Source organism: Chaetodon auriga, chromosome 19 (assembly GCF_051107435.1).
Source record: "Chaetodon auriga isolate fChaAug3 chromosome 19, fChaAug3.hap1, whole genome shotgun sequence".
Classification (NCBI taxonomy): domain Eukaryota; kingdom Metazoa; phylum Chordata; class Actinopteri; order Chaetodontiformes; family Chaetodontidae; genus Chaetodon; species Chaetodon auriga.
Genome location: NC_135092.1, coordinates 20,944,719 through 20,964,894, shown reverse-complemented (window position 1 = coordinate 20,964,894; position 20,176 = coordinate 20,944,719). Strand labels below are relative to the sequence as shown.

General features: G+C 46.2%; 1 protein-coding gene across 3 annotated transcripts in view; it reads left to right on the top strand.

The window, feature by feature from the left end:
- The window catches only part of ttc28 (tetratricopeptide repeat domain 28), a 92,346-nt gene that overhangs the window by 10,869 nt on the left and 61,301 nt on the right, over positions 1-20,176 (top strand). Inside the window, exon 1 of one of the 3 annotated variants that reach the window (XM_076758635.1) lies at positions 18,879-19,025. The exons of the other annotated variants lie outside the window; for them this stretch is intronic. Coding sequence (XP_076614750.1) covers positions 18,999-19,025 — 27 coding nt within the window. The 5' untranslated portion in view covers positions 18,879-18,998. Of the gene's footprint in view, positions 1-18,878; positions 19,026-20,176 lie in introns of those variants that run through there. 3 annotated transcript variants of the gene reach the window in all.

Sequence of the window (20,176 nt, the reverse complement as noted above, 5' to 3'; positions counted from 1 at the left end):
GAACCAGCTGTGAGCACATTGTCACCTTTCAAGTCCATATAGTGAACGAAATGACACAAAGCAGTTTCTAGAAATGAAACAGAAACGGCTTCGATGATCCATTCATTGCTTTAGTCCTGCAGCATTTGTGCGGTGTTATTCGGTGTAAACTGCATCTTTGGGGTTTTTTTCACTCTTTCCTGATGTTTTACAGACACATACTGGACAGATCGATCCAGAGAATAATCAGTCAGATCAATGGATAACTGATAGATAATCCAGACGTCGCTGAGAGAAGTTTTTACTGCAGCTTCTGAAAATGTGTTGTGTTGATGATGATGGATGGTCAGTTTGTCAGAGCTGTGATCACCACATGCAGACTCTTCAAACACCTGGAATAGAGGCAGAAATGTCCAGAGATGCTTTGATCTGTCAAAACCAGATCAGATGAAACCAGAAGCATCTGCAGGACTGAACACCTTCAGAAGTGACAAACTGTGTTTTTGTGACTTGGTGGACGGAGCCTTTAATCTCGTGGGTCGAAGCGAGTTTCCTAAAAGCTGTGCTCGGGGAGTCGTAGCTGGAATCAGCGGCGATCATCAGTGAGCGTTCACTCTGCTCTGAAGTGGAAGCCAACCAGATGGCAGCCAGCTACGCCTGTTTACGCAGGAGGCCGCTCAGGCTTCCCCTGTCATTAAGAAACTACTCTCCAACCGCACGCTGCAAAAATATTACCGACATACGTGCGGAGGGAGCGCAGACCTAAAACGGGCCTGTTTAGGAAGGTTTCCCCACATGACAGACGTTTCAGCTCCGCGTGTTCGGGTTCCTCCCCGCTCCGTCCCGTGACCTCACCCCGCGCTCTGATGTCCTCGGTGCGTGCACTTTCTGAAAACACCAGTTGTCCTTAAGCAAAAAAAAAAAAAAAAAAAAAGAACATTTCTTAGTAGCAGCTTCTTAAATGTGATTAGATCGTGCTTTTTGGGGGTTTTGACTGTTCATCAGACAACATAAACAACTTGGAGACGGTCATATGAGGTGCAGGGAAGGAGCTCCAGGACAGATGTTTTCATTTGCTTAAATATTAATTTATGACTTTAATCTCAAAACTTGAGGCGGAAAGAGGAAAAAAGTGAGTGAAGAAGACTTATTTCCATCAGTAAATGAGGAAGAGCTCCACCTCAGGGCCGCGTGACATAAACCACATGTAGACATGATGCATTAGCTGCTGCCTCGTCGCAGTAAATCAAGAACAAAAGGAAATAAAAAACACTTGTTGGCTTTAAATTTCCTTCTTTCATCACTCAATCTGCCAATAATCAGTTCCTGTGTCTACATGAACTGAAGCAGTGATCAGTGTCTCGTCATCTAATGATCAAACGATGCTTTTGATAAATCAGAGACAGAGATCATAAACGCACTGTTGTGTGTTAGAGTTTCATTTTCAATAAATATCCGTTTATTATTCATTTGTCACTGGAAACCACATTTTTGACTCCATAGGCAGTTTTTCATGATTGTGTGTTTTCCTGCAGACTCATTTCTGCTGACCTGCTGTGCAACCAACACGCTGATGTGCAGAGTTAGTTGGAATTAAGTGTCTTAGTTTGGTTTGTGTCTGCAGGTCCTCTGATCAGGCTGCAGGTATCATCAGAAAAGCCTCCTGAGAAGTGAAAGAATCAGCGTATCACTTGTTGTTTCTTGGAAAGTGTGAATACTGACAGCGCGTTCAGGCCGAGATGAACACATGAAAATGCTCATGAACTCCTGTCTCCTGCTCTGGAGTCTGACCGTTGACAGAACAGATTTCAACTCAAAGTGAAGACAGGACTTTGATGGATGAGGCTGTCGTGTTTTCCGCTCGTGGAGATTTCACCCTTTGTCGGAATCAAATGATTGAAGGTGGATCAGCTGGCTCTGTGTTCACTGAGCTGATTCTCACCACAAGTACCAACACAAGTTGTTGCATCACGCCCTGTAATCAGCTCCAAATTACACACTTCTTTCCAGGAGACTTCTGAGGAAGTGAAGGACCCACAAACTCTCAACCTGCTGCTTTGTGTCATGTGGAAACTTAAGGATGTGACCAAAGGCTGAGTTCCTCTGCATCCACTGGAGGGCAGCACTGAAGCACTGGAAGCTGCTTGGTCACAACCTCAGGGAGCTCGAACACAACTTTCCCTTTGTTTGAGCCTGTCAGCAGCCTCTCATGACACGCATCACATGAGGCTTTGCGGCTCCCAAACATGCCCAGTCCATGTAATCCAGCCGGGCGAGCGGGCGGCGCAGCGCGGCGCCTCAGAGCGAGCGCCTGCTTTCGAAGCTGCTCCTCACCTGCTGGAAGCGGAAATGATTCTTAAAAAATAATCACACCACCTTTTCTTCTCCCTCCCTGCCTTTCGTACACCTTATCGCTCCCATTAGCAGCAGCAGGGCCTGAAGAAGCTGCTGCCACCATCTGTGATCAGGGTGATAACATGTTTGGGGAAAGCAGAAAATAACCTGCTGCTCGCTCTTCCTCGCACACGCAGACTTCCTCCACCTCTCGCCTGCACGCTGTAATGAGTTTTGATTTTGTCTGGAGGAAGAGTGGGCCTAATTGTCTGCTATTAATCGGGAGATATGCTCCTGCTCGCCTGCTCGCGGTGTTGGTTCGTCTGCTGCTGTAAGACATCTGCTCACACACAGCCAGACCCGCCAAACTGTGCTGCCTCAGCAGCCAATCCCGAGCCGCTGGAGTCCTTTCAGCCGCTCTTCATCCTCGCTCTGCGCTCATCTCACAGCCGGGCGCCTCGGCCGGCTGTGCAAAGAGAATTGCAGAGGAAGGAGAAAGATAACAGCAGTGGGAGATAATGAAGGAGTGACTCGGTCGGACTTGAGTGTGACTGCCGTCTAGTGAACGAGTGAAAATGAACGTGTCAGGATGAGGGTTCAGGTCTCGGCTCCTTTTTTCTGACATAAACACAACAGAAACAACAGCTGAGCGCAGCGGCAGCAGCTGAAAGGGCGACGTCAGTCAGGTGATCAGACAGCTCTGAAAATACAGAAACTGTTTGGAAGATGAAGTCAGAGGAGAAGCTTTTTATCCACAAACATCATCACAGTTTAACGTTCCTGGTTCAGACTGACTGACGGCTTACTGTGGACTTCCTGTGCAATCAGGCATCATTTCCAATATTTCTGGGGCCCCTCTTTCACATCTGTGCGTCAGTCTTTTTGGACTTTGTTGAAGTGATTTTGCAGTTTTCTGCAGTTACTTTGTCAGCCTCAAGATAGAAATGAATCCATAACTTCAGAAACTAAGAGCCCAATGCCGAGCGAGCAACTCTGAGTGGCTTTGAGCCAGAAATGCTTGCGTCACGTTCCCAGTAACGATGTTAAAGCGCCCTGTGGAGGCGCAGGAGATTGTTACACATTGTGTTTGTCCTGACGAATGTGCTGAAAGCATTTGCAAAACAGATTTTTCTCTTTCAGAACTAAACATTTTGCAGTCCTCATCCTCTCTAAATGCTGTCAGTGTGTTGCTTCCTTCTTGGCATAAGATGAGACTTTATTGATCCCACGTCAGGGACGTAACCAATGTTTGTCGATCAGCGTGAAACCATCACCAGGAGTCACATCCTCAACTCATCTCAGCCTCATGGTGTAACAGGAGGTCATTAGGATTCATCCCAAAACGTTTCACCCTCTGGGGAACATGAATGTCAGCACAGAGCTTCATTCAGTCTCGACAGGAAGAGAACTGAACAGGTTTTCCAGTCGTTTTTCAAAGTGGTGGAGCGTAAGCTGTGATGAAGCAGAGTTATGTTTTCACTGGGAACACTGGGCCCTCGGGACTGTTTGGACTGGAGCTCCAGGCTCTGCTGTGGGAGTCGTCGTCCTCGTCGTGGATCTCAGGATTTCTGGTTGCTTCTAAAAAAGAAAACCGAGAGAAGAGAGGAGAGATACGCAGCGAGGAGAGTGACTGGCCAATAATGGGCTGACGGGGGATGAGGTTAATGAACAATCACATATTTGGGACTCCTGTGATGTCTGTGGAGGCGGGCGGCGTCGGGTTTGAGCTTCAAAGGAGCATTTTTGGGAATGTGATGGGAGTGTGTGTAATACAAGCAGGGCTCACATCCGGGCTGCTGGCCTCCTTTTTATGAGGTACACTTAAAAGAATCAAACAGCAGCATAAATCAGATCAGCCAGCCCATGAAGTGGACTCTTTATCTCATCTCGATGGTGTAAAAACATCAAGATGAGAGCGCTGGACTGGATCCCCGTCTCATTCTGCATGGGGGGGGGGGGGGGGGGTCATCAGCAGGATTTATTAAGTTCTACAAACTGAACTTTTTAGAAAGTAGAGGAGTCGAGGAAGTCTTTGCTGTTCACAGCAGCTAGCGAGCCGCTCTGTGCACAGCTGGAGCTAAATGCTAACACCAGCATGCTAACAGGCTCTCAGTGACAACATGAAAACGCTGACGCGGGTGTCTCTTCATCATTGGATGTTCGAGCTTCTCAGATGTTTGATCTGCTGCTTCTCCTTTGATGACCTGCATGTGTTTGTGATAACGTGCAGCTTTGGACCAAACTAACATGGTGAAGGCGTCACTTTGGGCTCACTGTCACCACATTTCTTACTGTTTTCAGAACGTTTGCAAACCAAACGATCAATCGATCAATGGAGAAGATGATCAGCGGATTGATCCAGAATGAAAAGAATCAGCAGTTTGAGTCCTTTAGAAAATGAGCTCCACCTCAACCAACTCCAACAGGAACATGCTGCTTTATGTGGACGAGGAGACGAGAGGACAGCAGACACAGGGGACACTTTACTGCACCACAGTGAGACGTCAGCACACAGACGGGTTTTAATCCAGAGGGTCTTTTTCTGCATGAAGCGTCGAGTCGTCGTCGCTCGGCTCTGAGAGGCTGAAGGATGGCGTCCAGCTGACTGCAGCTTTTCTGGGTCAGTTATCGCTGACGCTCTTTGGAACGAGCCGGTTCTCGTGTTCCACACCGCTGTCAGAACGTCGTCAGCGAGGACCCGCCTCCACGCTGCTCCGCGCCGAGCTGACTGGTTGCGGCGGTTCATGTCACGCCGGCTGAGTGGTGCGGCCCGTCGCCATGGCAACAATGGATCAAATTATGGATTATCTTTTCTTCTGTGGAATTGTTCTGAGGGTGTGTGAGCGCAGACTTGTGTGTGTGTGTGTGTGTGTGTGTGTGTGTGTGTGTGTGTGTGTGTGTGCGTGCGTGTGTGCGTGCGTGCGTGCGTGTGTGTGTGTGTGTGTGAGGACAATCACATGAAATTCAGAGGGTGGACTGTGGACTTAGCTGCTTCTCAGGGGACGCGGCTCTTATTTGGTGTCTGCAGTAAAAACCCTTTGATCCAGTTTTTATTTCTTGTTTTTCTCCTGGTCTTGGCTCCTGTCTCTGTCTGCGACGTCCTTGGACGATGTTTTGGCCTCCAGGCTGAATTATTTGCTTCTGTTCTGTCCGTCAGTTTGGTGGACGACTGTAAAGACCACAGTACCCATGAGCCTCAGCTGCTGTTGGTTTGTCGAAGCAGGTCAGAGGAAAGAAAACACAGAGCCTCGATTGACCAAAGTGGACCCAAAAACGAGCATTGATTCAGTCTGTAGACTGTACGATCAGTTTTCAGGTACTCATACTTGTTATTTAAGTACCTCAGTGTTATAAATACTTCAAGTTTCAAAGTAAAGGTTATTACACAAATGATATATTATTATACATTATCAGATCATTAATACTGATTAATCAATACTGAGGTGGCCTCTGTGGAGTGAGCTTTAACTTCTCATAGAGTCAAGATTCGAATCCAGTGGTTCCCAACCTGTGGGTCGGGCCCCTCCAAAGGGTCCCAAAGTAAATCAGAGGGGTCGTGAGACTCACGTTTTGTAGTTTGCTCGACATTATCTGATATTTTTTAGTATTCAAGCTGCGGTTTAACAAACCAGACGAGCCTCTGCTTTCATCTCTAACAAACTGTATTTTTAATGTAAAACTTTATTTTGAAAAGCTGTCAAATAAATGTCCAGGGGAGTAACAAGCACAACATTTCCCTCTGGACTGAAGTGAAGCAGAAGTAGATAACAGCAACATGAAAAGTCGAGTACAAGTACCTCAGAGTTGTACTTGAGCGCAGTACTTGACTGATGCGCTGAGCTGCCTTCAGACAGAGGTGATGGATGTTTGGAGTCATGGCTGTGAACCGTGATTTGTACCTTCCACTCACTCGTCTTTTGTGCTGATGATTCAGATCAGAGCTCCGGCTGTGAGTCGCGAACATGTTGAGCGAACGGGACCTGAAATACGTCCTCCCATGAAGAAACACATCCAGAGCCCTTCATATCAAAGTCAACCAACGTGTAAAAACCCGCCGAAAGCTCTCCCGACCATTAAACCAAACACAATTACAGGCTCATCTGTTTGGCAGGGCCCCGTGACGCCGTGCCAGGCTGCCGGCCACGCCAGCTCCACCAGGCATATGTGCCTCCAACTGTCCGGCTGAGCGGTGGAGCTAGCATCCACAAACAGCAATAACAAAAAAAAAACACCACCCGGCCCCCAAAAAGACGGGGGAGACGCCGAAGCCGCGGTGAAGCGTTCATGAACGCAGCGCTCAGCAGTTCACAATCAGATCGCGTTCAGGCTCTCTTGTATGTTCCGGCTTATCTTTAACCTCAGAATGAAATTACATATTCATGGTTTTAAATGAAGCTGCTGCGAAGCTGCATGTGCAGGGAGAATAATCTGCCTGAAATGTGTAATCAAATATGCAGCTCTTACATGTGGAGGTCTGCTCCGAGCTGCAGCTCCTTCACAGTTTACTTCACAGGGTTTCATTTGAGCCGGTGTTGACGTTGTCTTACGGGGGGATCTTCTCCTTGTATTGGCATGTTTCCTGTATGTTCATATATTTTCTTGATTAATCACTTCGTTCTTTAGGAAACGACAAAGTCTAATTATCTGACATTTAGAAACCAGATGATTTGCAGGTGAATCGATGATGATGATAATCCTTCGTTGTAGCTTTAGATGGACAAATAGAAGCTTTTCATACAGGAAACATCTCAGAGGTTTAGTGTTCGATGTATGACATGTTAATAATAATAGAATAAAGAGCAGAATATCCATTTAATGGTGCATTTGCTAAAAAGGAAACAGTTAACAGGTCAATAGAAAATTAATTGGCAACAATTAATGAAGTAATTAATGAAGCAAACATGATTCCAGCTTCTGGACTGTGAGCGTTCGCTGCTCTGCTTTCTGTGTTTTATGTCAGTAAACTGACGAGGTGTTTCATTTTAGACAAAACAATTAACGTGAATGGAGGAAATCAATAAGAACAGACCCACGGCGTCAGAGCAGGACTGGATGTTTTGTACCGACAGTTAATTGCCGAATAACCGCCGTTGTGCCAGAGGCGTTGTGAGCGCCTCTTCGTCCGCGACGCTCTGCTCCGTCACATCCAGAGGAGGAGGAGTGGAAGTGTGACCTTCACCAGCGTCCCGAGGGGCCGGAGCAGGCTCAGCGTACGAACCCCGCTAACACGCCTGTCAGGTGATTCAGTCCAGTATCACTCTGCGGCACGTGTGTGTGTGTGTGTGTGTGTGTGTGTGTGTGTGTGTGTGTGTGTGTGTGTGTGTTAAAGAGTGTAATGTGCACACTTTAATACAACCTTGCCAAAAGGCACAAACGGATCAAATTAGCTATTAGTTAGTCGAGGAATTGTAGCGTGGAAGCATAAACAGCACAGGCAACACACACACACACACACACACACACACACACACACACACTGACCTCTCGTATCTTTTCCATTGACTACAAGCTGTAATCTATTTTCTCTTGGACACATAGAGGCCTGGACGGCGTCACTCTGTTATTTTAAAATGATTTTCACCTCCTCATAGTGGTGTAATTATTGTGGTGTGTGTGTGTGTGTGTGTGTGTGTGTGTGTGTGTGTGTGTGTGTGTGTTTGGTGCACAGGATCAATATAATCTGTGCAGGGTGATAACAGTGATGTTGTTGACTCCAGGATGACCTGTGTATGATGAGACGCCAACATTTAAAGGACAATTATCTGCAGACATTCACATCACATCACACACACACACACACACACACACACACACACATTCCATCACTTCTGGGGACATTGCATTGACTTGCATTAATTTCTTGGAGACCTATCGTAGCTATAATCACCACTATCTTAACCTTAACCCAAGTCTTCACGCCAACATGGAATGATTTTAGCTGTAGGGGCTTTTTGGTGTGTCCCCATAAAGTGGGCGAGTCCCCACAATGTGACTGTAAACAGTTTTTTACTGATTCTTAATCCCAAATTTGAGGTGTTGTAAATACCTGAGTACTCCTTGATACTCCTATAATATCCTGATTTCATGTCTTCATGGTCAGAGCTGACGTTGAACATGTCGGACCTCGGATCTATAACCTGAGGGCTTTTTTAGCCAATCACAGCTCAATACTGCCCCCCCCCCCCTTCCTGTTCTCACCCAATTCTCAACGGGGAGAGATCAATGTCAAAAGCTTTCGGATATGTTACGAAATCAATACAAGTTTTTTCCTAACAGCTCGAGCAGATAAGTACATCACACACACACACACACACACACACACACACACACACACACACACACACACACACACAGCTGGACAGATCTGATAAGCAAACACCCCCCCCCCCCTCCTGGTCCTGTTTGATTAGCCTCCACTTTGACCCCGCTGACGCTCATGTGACCACGTTCTCCAACAGCAACGCCCCGACCTTTGACCTCTGAACTCTTGACCTGCACTTGTGTGATTCACAGCCAAGGATGTGTGTGTGTGTGTGTGTGTGTGTGTGTGTGTATATACATTTAAATATAGATCAGTGAATTTTGCTCCTGCAGCCTGAATCGTGAGTTACATGTTTTTCTACTGGTTGAACAAAGCTGCTGTCAGACGCTTCAGGGTTTGATTCAGTGTCATTAAAGTACAAAACTCAAACATTAATGTGATGATTTAAAGCAGCCTCAGTCGTTTCTGTTCATCTCCCGCCTCGGTGAACGCTAGCAGTTACACATTCAGGGTCAATAACATTTAACTGAAGCTGTGTTAGCGTCGCCCGATGAACGTTAGCATCAGTGCTAACTGTGTCTGTCAGCAGGGTCATAAAACCAAAACGAGGAGCTGAAAGACTCTGAAACGTTCTGTCACAGCTGAAACGTGTGCACAGGAGCTGCAGAATCAAGTCTTCTTTAAATTCAGTCCATTTCAGAGTTGAATATGTAAAGTTTGACTTCGATTACAGCCTCTTTAGTGTTTTGTACTTTGCCTCTTCCTCCTCTCGATGGTGAGCAGAGTTGGAGCGACTCGGGTTCAGACAGCGGTAAGATGGGAGGCTCCTTCATCCCCCACCCCCCCACCCCCCCCCCGCCCAGCTGAGCCAGAGCGTTTCTGATTGAGAAAATCTCTCCATCAGCGTTTGCATCGCAGAGCCTTTCACGAGAGACATCATTCATCACAGAACTTTAACCAAAGCTCATCGAGCGCTGGAATGAATTCGACACGCTTGCTCGTTCTCCCCACCTGAACTCGACAGCGTGCAAAGGTCAAATGCTCGTTAATTATCAGAAACTCAGCGCAAACTTCAGCGCTATCAGTGGACGCACTCGAGGATTTCTCCTCACTTGGAGAATAACAGCAAACAAATTATTCAAGCCTCCGTCCTGGCAGGTGTCCACAGGACGAGATCGAGTGCACGAAGACTGTGAGCGCAGCAGGAAATGAAGGAGCAGGAAACAGAAAGCCGGCTGGAGATTATGGCGCTCCTGTCATCATTTACTCTCCTCCAAATTCAGTTTAAAGACCTTTAATTTGTTACAGCAAATACTTTGAGAAAGGGAGGTAATACCGTCTGAATGATGTCGGTATAATGAGTTTTTGATGAACACATCCACCAGCGCTCAACATGCTGATTCTTAATGCGTCTGCAGCTCGACTGAGGAAATATTCCATTTGTTTTCTACAATATCTGCAACACAATATCCAGCGAAAGCACGATGAAACGCTGCTCTGCTGGTGTTTGGGCACTCGGTCAGAGAAAGACGGCGTTCATTGGTTAGAGCTGAAACGCTGAGAGGGTTATTGATCGATTGGCTGATCGACGGAGAATCTGTTAATCCTTCAGTCACTTTTTGATCAAACACGCTGGTTCACGTTTGTCATTTGTGGTGATTTGATGCTTTTCTATTGTCATGTGATAATAATCAGATATATTTAGGTTCCAGACTGTCGTTCGGATAAAACAAGACGTTTGAAGATCTCACGTTGGGTTTCCGGAAATTGCAAATTTTCTGATTATTTTCTGAAGGCGCAGACAAACACGCTGATAAACGTCGTAATTTCTCACGTCAATCAGAGGACTTGCTGTTGCTTTGCTAACAAACGAAGCAAAGCAGGTTAGTCGTACGGTATAAATGTGATTTCTAGGAGGCACATTCGGCCTCGTAGCGACAACATTTGGTGAAACCGGGACAAAGCAGATAATGAGCGGTGGCTGGGATCGGAGAGAGGATGCTGTCTGAGGAAGAGTGAAGAAGAGGAGTAACAGCAGGTGAAGTACCTGCTGTGGCTGCAGAGACGAATGAGCGGATTAGACAGCTCTGTGTGTGTGTGTGTGTGTGTGTGTGTGTGTGTGTGCGCGTGCGTGCGTGCGTGCGTGCGTGCGTGTGTGTGCTAGTGGCCATCCATGCTAGCAGAGATGAATGGTGTCATTTGTGGCGGCGCCTGGAGGCCACACGGACTGATGGGGGCTCCTGCAGACCTGCTCTCACACTCAGACCGTGTCCACGCTGAACGCTGCTGAACGCTGATACATTTCCAAACACCTTCCGTGTGCTCGGCTTTGGCTCACGCTCACATTTTCAGCTTGTTTTGTGTCACAACAATTGAAAGAGAGTTCAGCGTCTTTAATTTCCTCCTTTGTTTTCTGTCTGCTGTCAGTTTTCTTGTGTTTTTTCTTTGTTTGTGCTTCATGTGGAAAGACGACGGAGGAAATCCTCCAAATTAAACAACAGAACACAGACAGGACGACATCACCTGTCTTTGCCGTCCAAAACTCTCCTCCATTTTGACTCTGTCATAAGAACAGCATCAGCTGACTTCCTCCTCTGGTGGACTCTTTGATCACAGAAAGACTTTTTTAACTGGAGGAAAACAGTACGTGAGCTGGTTTTACTGGTATCTGGTTTCTCCACACCAGCAGAGATCAGACATCGACGAAGAGAGACAATTAGAGCGACATCTTTAAAGTTTGATGCTCCAGTCTGGACCAGTAAGAAATCATATCATACTGGTACAACCTGATGTTTATCTGCATGATGAGTTCACACAGCAGCAGCCTGTAGTTGCTGGTAGTTGCTGGTAGTTGCGCTCTCTGATTCAGAACCTTGACGTTGGCTTTTATGGCTACCGCACAAGATCTCACACACACACACACACACACACACACACACACAGTACACTGAACACTGAACAACTTCTTGTGAACTTTTTTCCTTCTTCCTTCTTGCCATCCTATATCATTTCCTCATTTGCCACAGAAAAAGCTTATTGATTTTTGGTTGAATGAATGGGTGTGTACACAGTCTGTGTGTGTGTGTGTGTGTGTGTGTGTGTGTGTGTGTGTGTGTGTGTGTGTGTGTGTGTGTTGAAAGAACCTGACGCTGCCTCTGGAGGTGATATTTCAGGTGCAGCTGTTTATCGATGGCTGGAGAACTTCAACAGGAAACGTCTGTTCCACCTGGAGCTTTATTAGCTTGTTGACACTGAGAAGCGACAGGAAACGAGAGAAGAGAGAGAAAGAGGAGAGACCTTGAACAGAAGCTCGTTGGCTTCAGGGTCAACCCAGCATTCATCGGACTGTAGGCGGGGGTGGCTGTGTTTACACCGTAGTTCAACATCAGCTAAATGCTAAATGCTAACCGTCTACAGCACCAACAGATTCAGCATCAGCCTCAGGAAGTTAAACTTAGATTGTTAAATTTATTACTTTATAATGTTTTCTTCTGCCCAGGTTTACGCTGAGACATGAGAAACTGTCAGTGGGTCACAGTAGATTTACTTCATTCTGAAGATCGCGTTAAACTACGATGCGTTCAGTGTTTTATGTGGTTGTCTTTAATTGCACAGACTGCAGTGCATCATAATTAGAACTGCATCCAGCAGTTAAGTTTCATTCTCAAACTGCAGCAGTACATTTGTCAATAAAGCAGCAGAACAGAACAGAAGCTATAAACACACACACACACACACACACACACACACACACACACACTAAATCTGTATCTCCCAGTCTGGTGCACACACACACACATTGAGCCACTACATTCATCACTGCCAAGGTGTGTGTTTAGTAGCCATGTTGGCCGCAGAAAGTGCTCCATCAAACTGACTGTCCTGACATATGGTGTGTGTATCTGTGTGTTCATTTGCTGTGTGTTGATCAGTGATGTGTGTGTGTGTGTGTGTGTGTGTGTGTGTGTATGTGTGTGTGGAGGCAGAGTGATGATGCCGGTCAGAGAGATGAAGACGGCTGATATTTGATTTGATGAAGATATGCAGCCGGCCTCCTCTTTCAGCCCCTCTGACCAACACGTCTTCCATCCTCTGACGAAAAGGTCAAAGTTCAAAGGTCAAGGTTGACTTTATTATCTCATCACGGAAACTCCGGCAGGCAGTCCAGCCGGTGTGGCGCTGCAGTGAAACACACTGAATCACAGAGCGGCTTTACGTTTCTGTAACAGTAACACGGAGCTGAAGTGAGTATTAATGACCGGCTTCAAACCACAGTGCTGTTTGCATACCTCTGGCATCTGCACGCCTCCATGTTCCCTTTGTTTGCTCCTTGTAACAGGTTGTAAATATGCAGTTTACAGTTTTCATGAAAAAACAATGAGGCCGGCACCAGCCGAGAGCATAAACAAATCACACTCACACACACACACACACACACACACACACACACACACACACACACACACACACACACACACAACCTCAAATAAAAACAGCTGTTGCATTATTGATGGCATCTGAGGGGTTTGTGATTTAAGATCAACCGTGGTTGTCTAACACGATGGAAGGGCGGGCTCATGTGAGCCGTCACATGCAAACAGAACACGCCCTCACATGTCGGATCGTTTGTACGTTATGAATGCGGCGTGGAGCGCTCGCACAGCAGATCAGAGGAAGTGGAAAAGTGGGAAGTTATTCTCTGTTTGATTGTGCTGTGATTGTTCTCCTCCTCGGTGTAGATCTGAAACACTGCTTATTTGCTTGTTTTGCAGAGTTGGATTCAAAGCTAAATGTCAGTGTCACGACCGTGCATTGAGTATGGGACGACAACCAGGACGTGGTTAGCCTAGCTTAGCATATGTGCTAGTAGCTGTACATCTGCTTCCAGAGTCGGCCGTTAGCGTGTCGAGCCGTTTGAAACTGGGCTTCTTTCACACACACGAAGGCTCTCAGCCTTCTGAAGCAGTCAGTCAGTCTTTGATGTTGGTGTCAGCGCAGCGGGAGTCAGCGCTCCCCCCGAAGGCTTTCACCCCACACAACGGACCCGAGCCTAAGCAGCCTCTGTGGAACATGTCATTGACACACTCCGCTCATTTGCATACTGAACAACAGTTTTGTTTAAATCCGTGACAAAATATTTTATTCATCTGTTTATTTACATACATGCTTGCGATGCTGGGTCCTATTGTGTGTGTGTGTGTGTGTGTGTGTGTGTGTGTGTGTGTGTGTGTGTGTGTGTGTGTGTGTGTGTGTGTTGGCTATGCATCATCACACGTCTTTTGGGAGACTCCATGCATCAGACGCCTCCCCTGCTGTTTAACTCTTGGATGCAGATGACAGACAGGGCTGCAGCTCATGATTATTAATCTCATTCTCTCTATTAATTGATCAGTTGTTTGGTTTGAAACATGTTGATCTGTGTTTCACAAAACCCAAGATGGCGGCCACAACACAAAGATATTCAGTTCATTGTCGTAGAAGAGTGGAGAAACCAGAAAACATCCACATTAAGCAGCTGGAGTCAGATTTTGACATTTTTTTCTGATTGATTAACGAAATAGTTGGTGATTATTTTGGTCGTTGACAACTAATCGATTAATCGTTGCAGCTCTAGATGACAAAGACGGAGTATGAAGGGACGAAATGCAATAAATTCTGCTTTTTCAGTCCTGTCTAATCCTTCACTGTCTGTGCCATAAACACACACACACACACACACACACACACACACACACACACACACACACAGGTAGCTGTCACGCCTCATATCAATCATCAGATCTCAGGGTGCTCGGTTGTAATATTTTCTCTCAGTGAGTCCCTCTGTACAACTTTCCTGTGTGTGTGTGTGTGTGTGTGTTTTACTGCAGTCACACACACACACACACACACACACACACACACACACGCTGAAAAGCTGCCATGGTTGATTTTTAATAGTTGTCATACTCTCGTTAAGTGCTCCATGAATTGATATGTGACTTGATTGAAGCCCCCCCCCCCAGCATGAATCGTTCTCTTTAAGTGCTTTTTGTAGGTTCGTTTCATTGTTCCTCTGCTCTTGCTGCGCCCACCTGTCTGTTGGTGTCTGAAGGTGTTCTAATAATTGAAACAGTCTGTTTTTAGCTCTCTGTGCTGTCATCCAGGCTGTTCTTTGGCGTTAGCTGATGCTCTGTTAGATCATAAACAGGATGTGATGTTTCAGGTCATTGGACACAGTTTCTGCTGATGTGAAGACTTCTAGAGTGACCCAGGTGTTGAAGGTGTGTTTGGTAGACCACCACAGATGTACATAAAGGCAAATTACCCAGACAGAAGCTGGGAGCTTTTTGTTTGTCCGTATCAGGTCAGTATCAGTGCGTCTCAGCTGATCAGACCGGAGGACTAATGTTTTATTGAGCGTTTCTGCCATTTCAGAGGTACATTTTCTGATGAGCTGTACAGCCGAGCTCTTCCTGAATGTCAAGTCAACAGTCTCCAGCCTCATTAGCTGCTCTGTGAGGCTGCGCTGTGGCACAGCAGTGCTTTGAGCTAAACACTGACATCATCGTGCTAACATGCTCAGAATAACAATGGAAAGGTGCTAATTTTTGGAAGGTGCAACGATTGCCATGTTCACACCTTAATGTAACGAGTTAGCAAGCAATTAGCACCACAGACAAGTACGGCTGAAGATGATAAAAATGTCATTATTTCTGCAGGAATTTGGTCAAAACAAAGTATTAGACATTGAAAGTTTGGCCTGATGGAGGCACCAAAGTTATTACAGCGGCAGTACGTATATAAAATAGCCAACTCGTTGGGATTGACGTCGGTCTTCATCATTGTCAGCAGCAGCTCAGTGGCTTACAGGCCTGTGTTGTGTTACACTAATGAGCTGAGTGGGAGGATGGTTCCCGTCAATGTGCAGGCCTTTTGGTCAGAAACAAGGAAGTGATCCATCATCCCGTCCTTTGATATATTCCATATTCCACCCAGGCAGTGAGGCCCTCAGAGGACAGAATGAGCACAGCGCACCTGAAGTATCCAAAGAGTACCACACGAGTACTGCAAAGACCGGCAGCGCTTCTACTGTACAACGTACAAATCTTATGCTAATTCATCAAGTAACTGTTGCATTGAACTATAAAACTCTGTGTCTGGTCAGTATCAAGCTTTCATAAGCAGGAGGGTGACAGTTGGGGGTGTCAGGGCGGGGGGGCAGCTTGTCATCTGCTGCCTTATCCTGTTATACAACCAACTAGTTACCCTCATGTTACATCATAACCACCTGCCTTCATCTTCTGGGCATGTTGTGCTCCTCCTCACAAACGCTAATCCAACTGGTGTCTCATTTATTTTTGAACACCCGCTCAACTGAGAGCTCAAGAAGAAGAAGAACGGTGGTCTCTAGAGAGTACTGGAGTTGAGTTCGGGCCGGCCATGAACCCACCAGTTTTCATCACATCTGAGTCGACCTTCATTGGTGTGAGGAGCACTTTGTCAACCAGGCCGGTCACAGCAACCTACATGCTGAGTCTGAGTGCATGAGATACCCGGTACACTGAGAGTTTGGAGGTCATGTTAGCGCACATGTCCTGCTCTCACCATCAGGAAATTCAAGGTTAAATCTGCCGCCATCATCGCTGTGAACTGCACATGTGCCATGATGAGGCAGCGCAGCCAAGAACTACGAAGACTGAGATCTACTGAAGGCTCCACACCACGTGTTATCGGCGGTGAGACACTGAACCACAGCAGCAGCTGATGTCAGTTGGATGGCTTGAGGTGATAGAGCCGGGGCCATCGCTCAGCTGATGAGCGACGCCACGGCGAGGCTTCGCACGCAGCTGGAAGTGTGATTCTCCTCTAAAACTCATTTGGCCTCAGTCGTTTATTTCTGGAGATTAGGTTGTTCTTTAAATGGCTGACAGTCACACACAAGTGGACATCTCAGACTCTGTGTGTGTGTGTGTGTGTGTGTGTGTGTGTGTGTGTGTGTGTGTGTGTGTGTGTGTGTGCGCTTGTGCGTGTGTGTGCGCGTGTGCGTGTGTGTGCCTATTATTGGAAATCGGGTTAGTGATCTTCATCCTTCAGCACGATTTACTCTCACTGTCACTCCGTGAAGTTCATCTCTGTTATTGATTGGAGGAAGCCATTACAATCATGCACGAACACACTTCAGTCCAGATCCAGCAGCCGTTCACGTAAACCCTGAAATGACGTGCAGTTTGACCTTTTGTCTGACTTCAGGAGACCTGCTTCAGTACTAACGAGGAAGTTTGTGAGTGATGAAGATACAAGAACCACCATGTCAGTATGATGAATTTGTAGCTACAGTCAGTTAGCTTAGCTTAGCAGGGGAAAGAAGTAGCTGGCCTCCTCCTCCTCCTCCTCCTCCGCCTCTAGCAGGTGTGCAAACTTTTTTCCAAAATTCAGGACTTTTTTTTCAGTCTACCATTTCCATCAACCGTTTTTAATGCAGTGCCTCAAAATCTGAACAGATTCAGGCCTTTTCCACCTGTTTCCAGTCTTTATGCTAAGCTAAGCTAACTGGTTTCTGGCTGTAACTCCAAACTGACTGGTATTGAACTATTCCTTTAAGACCCTTAAGGGCTGTGTGTGTGTGTGTGTGTGTGTGTGTGTGTGTGTGTGTGTGTGTGTGTGTGTGCATAGCTCAGTCTTTGTGCTGATACACTCCCTGTGATGGCACATTCATTATCGCACCACGTCCTATAGGTGCCTATTATCCCGTCAGCTGTCATGTGATTGGCTGCCTTTCATTCTTCCCTTGTTGTCTTGCACACGTGCACATTAAACGTACACACACACAGATGCGTACATGCAACCTTCGATCAGATATACTGTAATAAACATGTTCAGTAATCACATTTTCAGGTTATGGGGCGCACACGTGTAAGCAGCGCGTCCATTGTCTCTAAAGAAAGCCTGAGAGATAAAGTACTCATTATGTGACACCTGTTTCATCCTGCACAGCACCTGCACAGCCTTTTATCAGCATCTCCCTCCTTTGCTCTGCAGGCCTGTGGCTGTTAGAGCTGCCCTCTGCCTTTGTTTATGGAGGCTAAAGGATCCTGAAGGCTTTTCTCTGAGAGCCACAGTCCCTGCCCTCTCAACTTCCCTGATCCCCAGTCGCATCACCCTCAGCTCTGCTTTGAAGCCTGCCCCCCCTCCCTGAGTGCAGACACGCAGAGGGAGGTGCAGGGTTCTCCTCGTGCTCCCCCAGACGGCAGACGTCTTTGACTTTCATTTATTTATTTGATCTAACTGCGTCCTCTAAACGTCCTGTTTGTAGTCGTTGACTCTGCTGTACATGAAGAAACACTTAAATGTCGTCATATAATTTCATTATAGTGTGTTCCAAACAACTTATTTATATACTAATAGATGATAAACTCAGGTGTTATCACATCATATGAGCTCATTTGTGTCTTTAAGTATACTTTGCCGGTAATGCTTGTGTACTTTTTTGGTTTTGAATGGATGAATCTGCAGCATTGGTGTGCGATGAGCCATATTTCTGTTCTGTGAAGCAGAAGTTGAGTCGAAAATACACCTGCAGAAATCCTTTCATTACTTTACATTTTGTGAGTTTGTGCAGATATGCAGTATTCAGCCGTGACTTTAATTTGACTTTGAGAGTATTTGGTGTCGTATATCTTTATAAAACTGACAGGATTTTATTGCTTCGAAGCTTACAGACACCTTCATGGCATTTTAAATTCTTTATTCTAACAACAGAATATTCAATGCAGTGATACTTAAATACTTAACATACGTAAGTAGTAAATACCAGTACCATGGAAATACTCCTGCGTTCAGAATCAAAAGTAAAAGTACTAATTTTGCTGCATGGCCCATTTCAGAATAGTGTATTTTAAATTAGTGTGGTACACATCGTGGTATTTTTACTTATTAGCTATAAACTACATGTAGTAACAAGAGGGGAGGGAGGGAGACAGAGGTGGGGAGAGAGAGAGAGGGAGAGAGAGTTAAAGTATGTGTGTGAGAGAGAGGGAGAGAGAGAGAGAGAGAAGGAGAAAGTGTGTGTGAGAGAGGGAGGTAGAGGGAGGTAGAGGGGGGCAGCAGTGTAGGATTACCGTCTCTCCTCTCGGATCTCTGGGCTCCTCACAGCCGCTCAGTCTGCCGGAGCGGACGGATGATGCTCACCGGCTCCTGGACGTCAGGACGGCCGCGCTCTGCTCGCTGTGACCCGGCGGCTTCCGCTGCATTTTAAACGGGATTATAACAAACTAACTCCTGCGCCGGGCGCGTCTCCTCCGCTCCCTCCCTCCTGCGCGTCTCCGACAGGCCGGCGGAGGCAGCTTGAACGTCGGGTGTGAGATGCTTCTGCCGCCGCGTCCCCTTCGCTCCGCACCGGCTGTTGTGACACTTTGATGCTGCACATATCGGGTTTACAAATATGATGAAATGGCAGCCCCGGAAGAAGGTGAGTGAGCTGCGGCTGCTGAGTCGCCTCCAAAGTTGCAGCGGAATGTGGCGGATGGGTGACTGGCACCGTTTGGGATCAACAGGGCTATTTAAACCCTCTCAGAGAGCGCAGTCACGGACACTTTATTAAGGATAATCCGTTAATAGCCCGCATTTCACAAAGACACTGCAGCAACATGTCTGTGTAGGATTATTGGAGGATTATACAGGAGATGAAAAATTCCATAAAGCTGTAGAAAGTCGCTTTAAGCTCACTATTCACCGCCAGGAACAGAGGAAGCCATGTGCGGTCATAGGGTGAATTAAAGGTGCCTGACGGCCGGAGAGTGACTGACATTTAGCCCAGAAGTGTCAGAAAGTCAAAGTAAACTCTGCTGAATACTGCAAATGATCCACAAACAGATCAACATGCACCGTGCAGTTCATGCATTCATCCGCTGTTTAAAGAAAACCACTGAAACAATGAGACAATGAATCAACAATCAACAGTTCTGATATTTGATCAATCATTTCAAACCTTTACTGACTGCAGCTTCTCTAATGCAAGCATTTATTGCTGGATTTAATGTACATTTTGAGCTAATTTTATTATTTGAACATTTTTAGACTTCAGATTGAGTGAGAGTGTAAATAATCATTCGTTTATGCTTTTATTTTGAACACAGGCTGCAGATTTTAGCTCATCCAACATTATTTTGTTCAGAGGATGAATCCTAAAAACTGTCACCCTCAGATTTTCCTCTAGTCTCGTCATGGTGCTCATATTTTGGCTTTCTGGGGGAAATGTCTCAACAAATCTTTGGATGGATTGTCGTGAAGCTTGGTGCAGACGATCGTGGTCCCCAGAGGATCAACTGAAATAACCTCGGCGATCCCTTAACGTTTCATCAGGCCATCGTCAGGTTTTATCATGTATGACCAAATACCAACTAGCAATTTCCCATCAGCCGCTGCTGCGCTTTGTGCCTCATCTGCATTAGCATGTTAGCATTGTGAGCATTTTAGCATCAGTATTAGCCTAGCACAGCATGATTTTTCTTAATTATGAGACAAGTTTTAGAATGAATGCATTTAAAGTACAGAAGTCGGCTGTTATCAGCAAAATACTTCAAAAACTTAAGTACTGATTATGAAAAAGTGGTATATCGC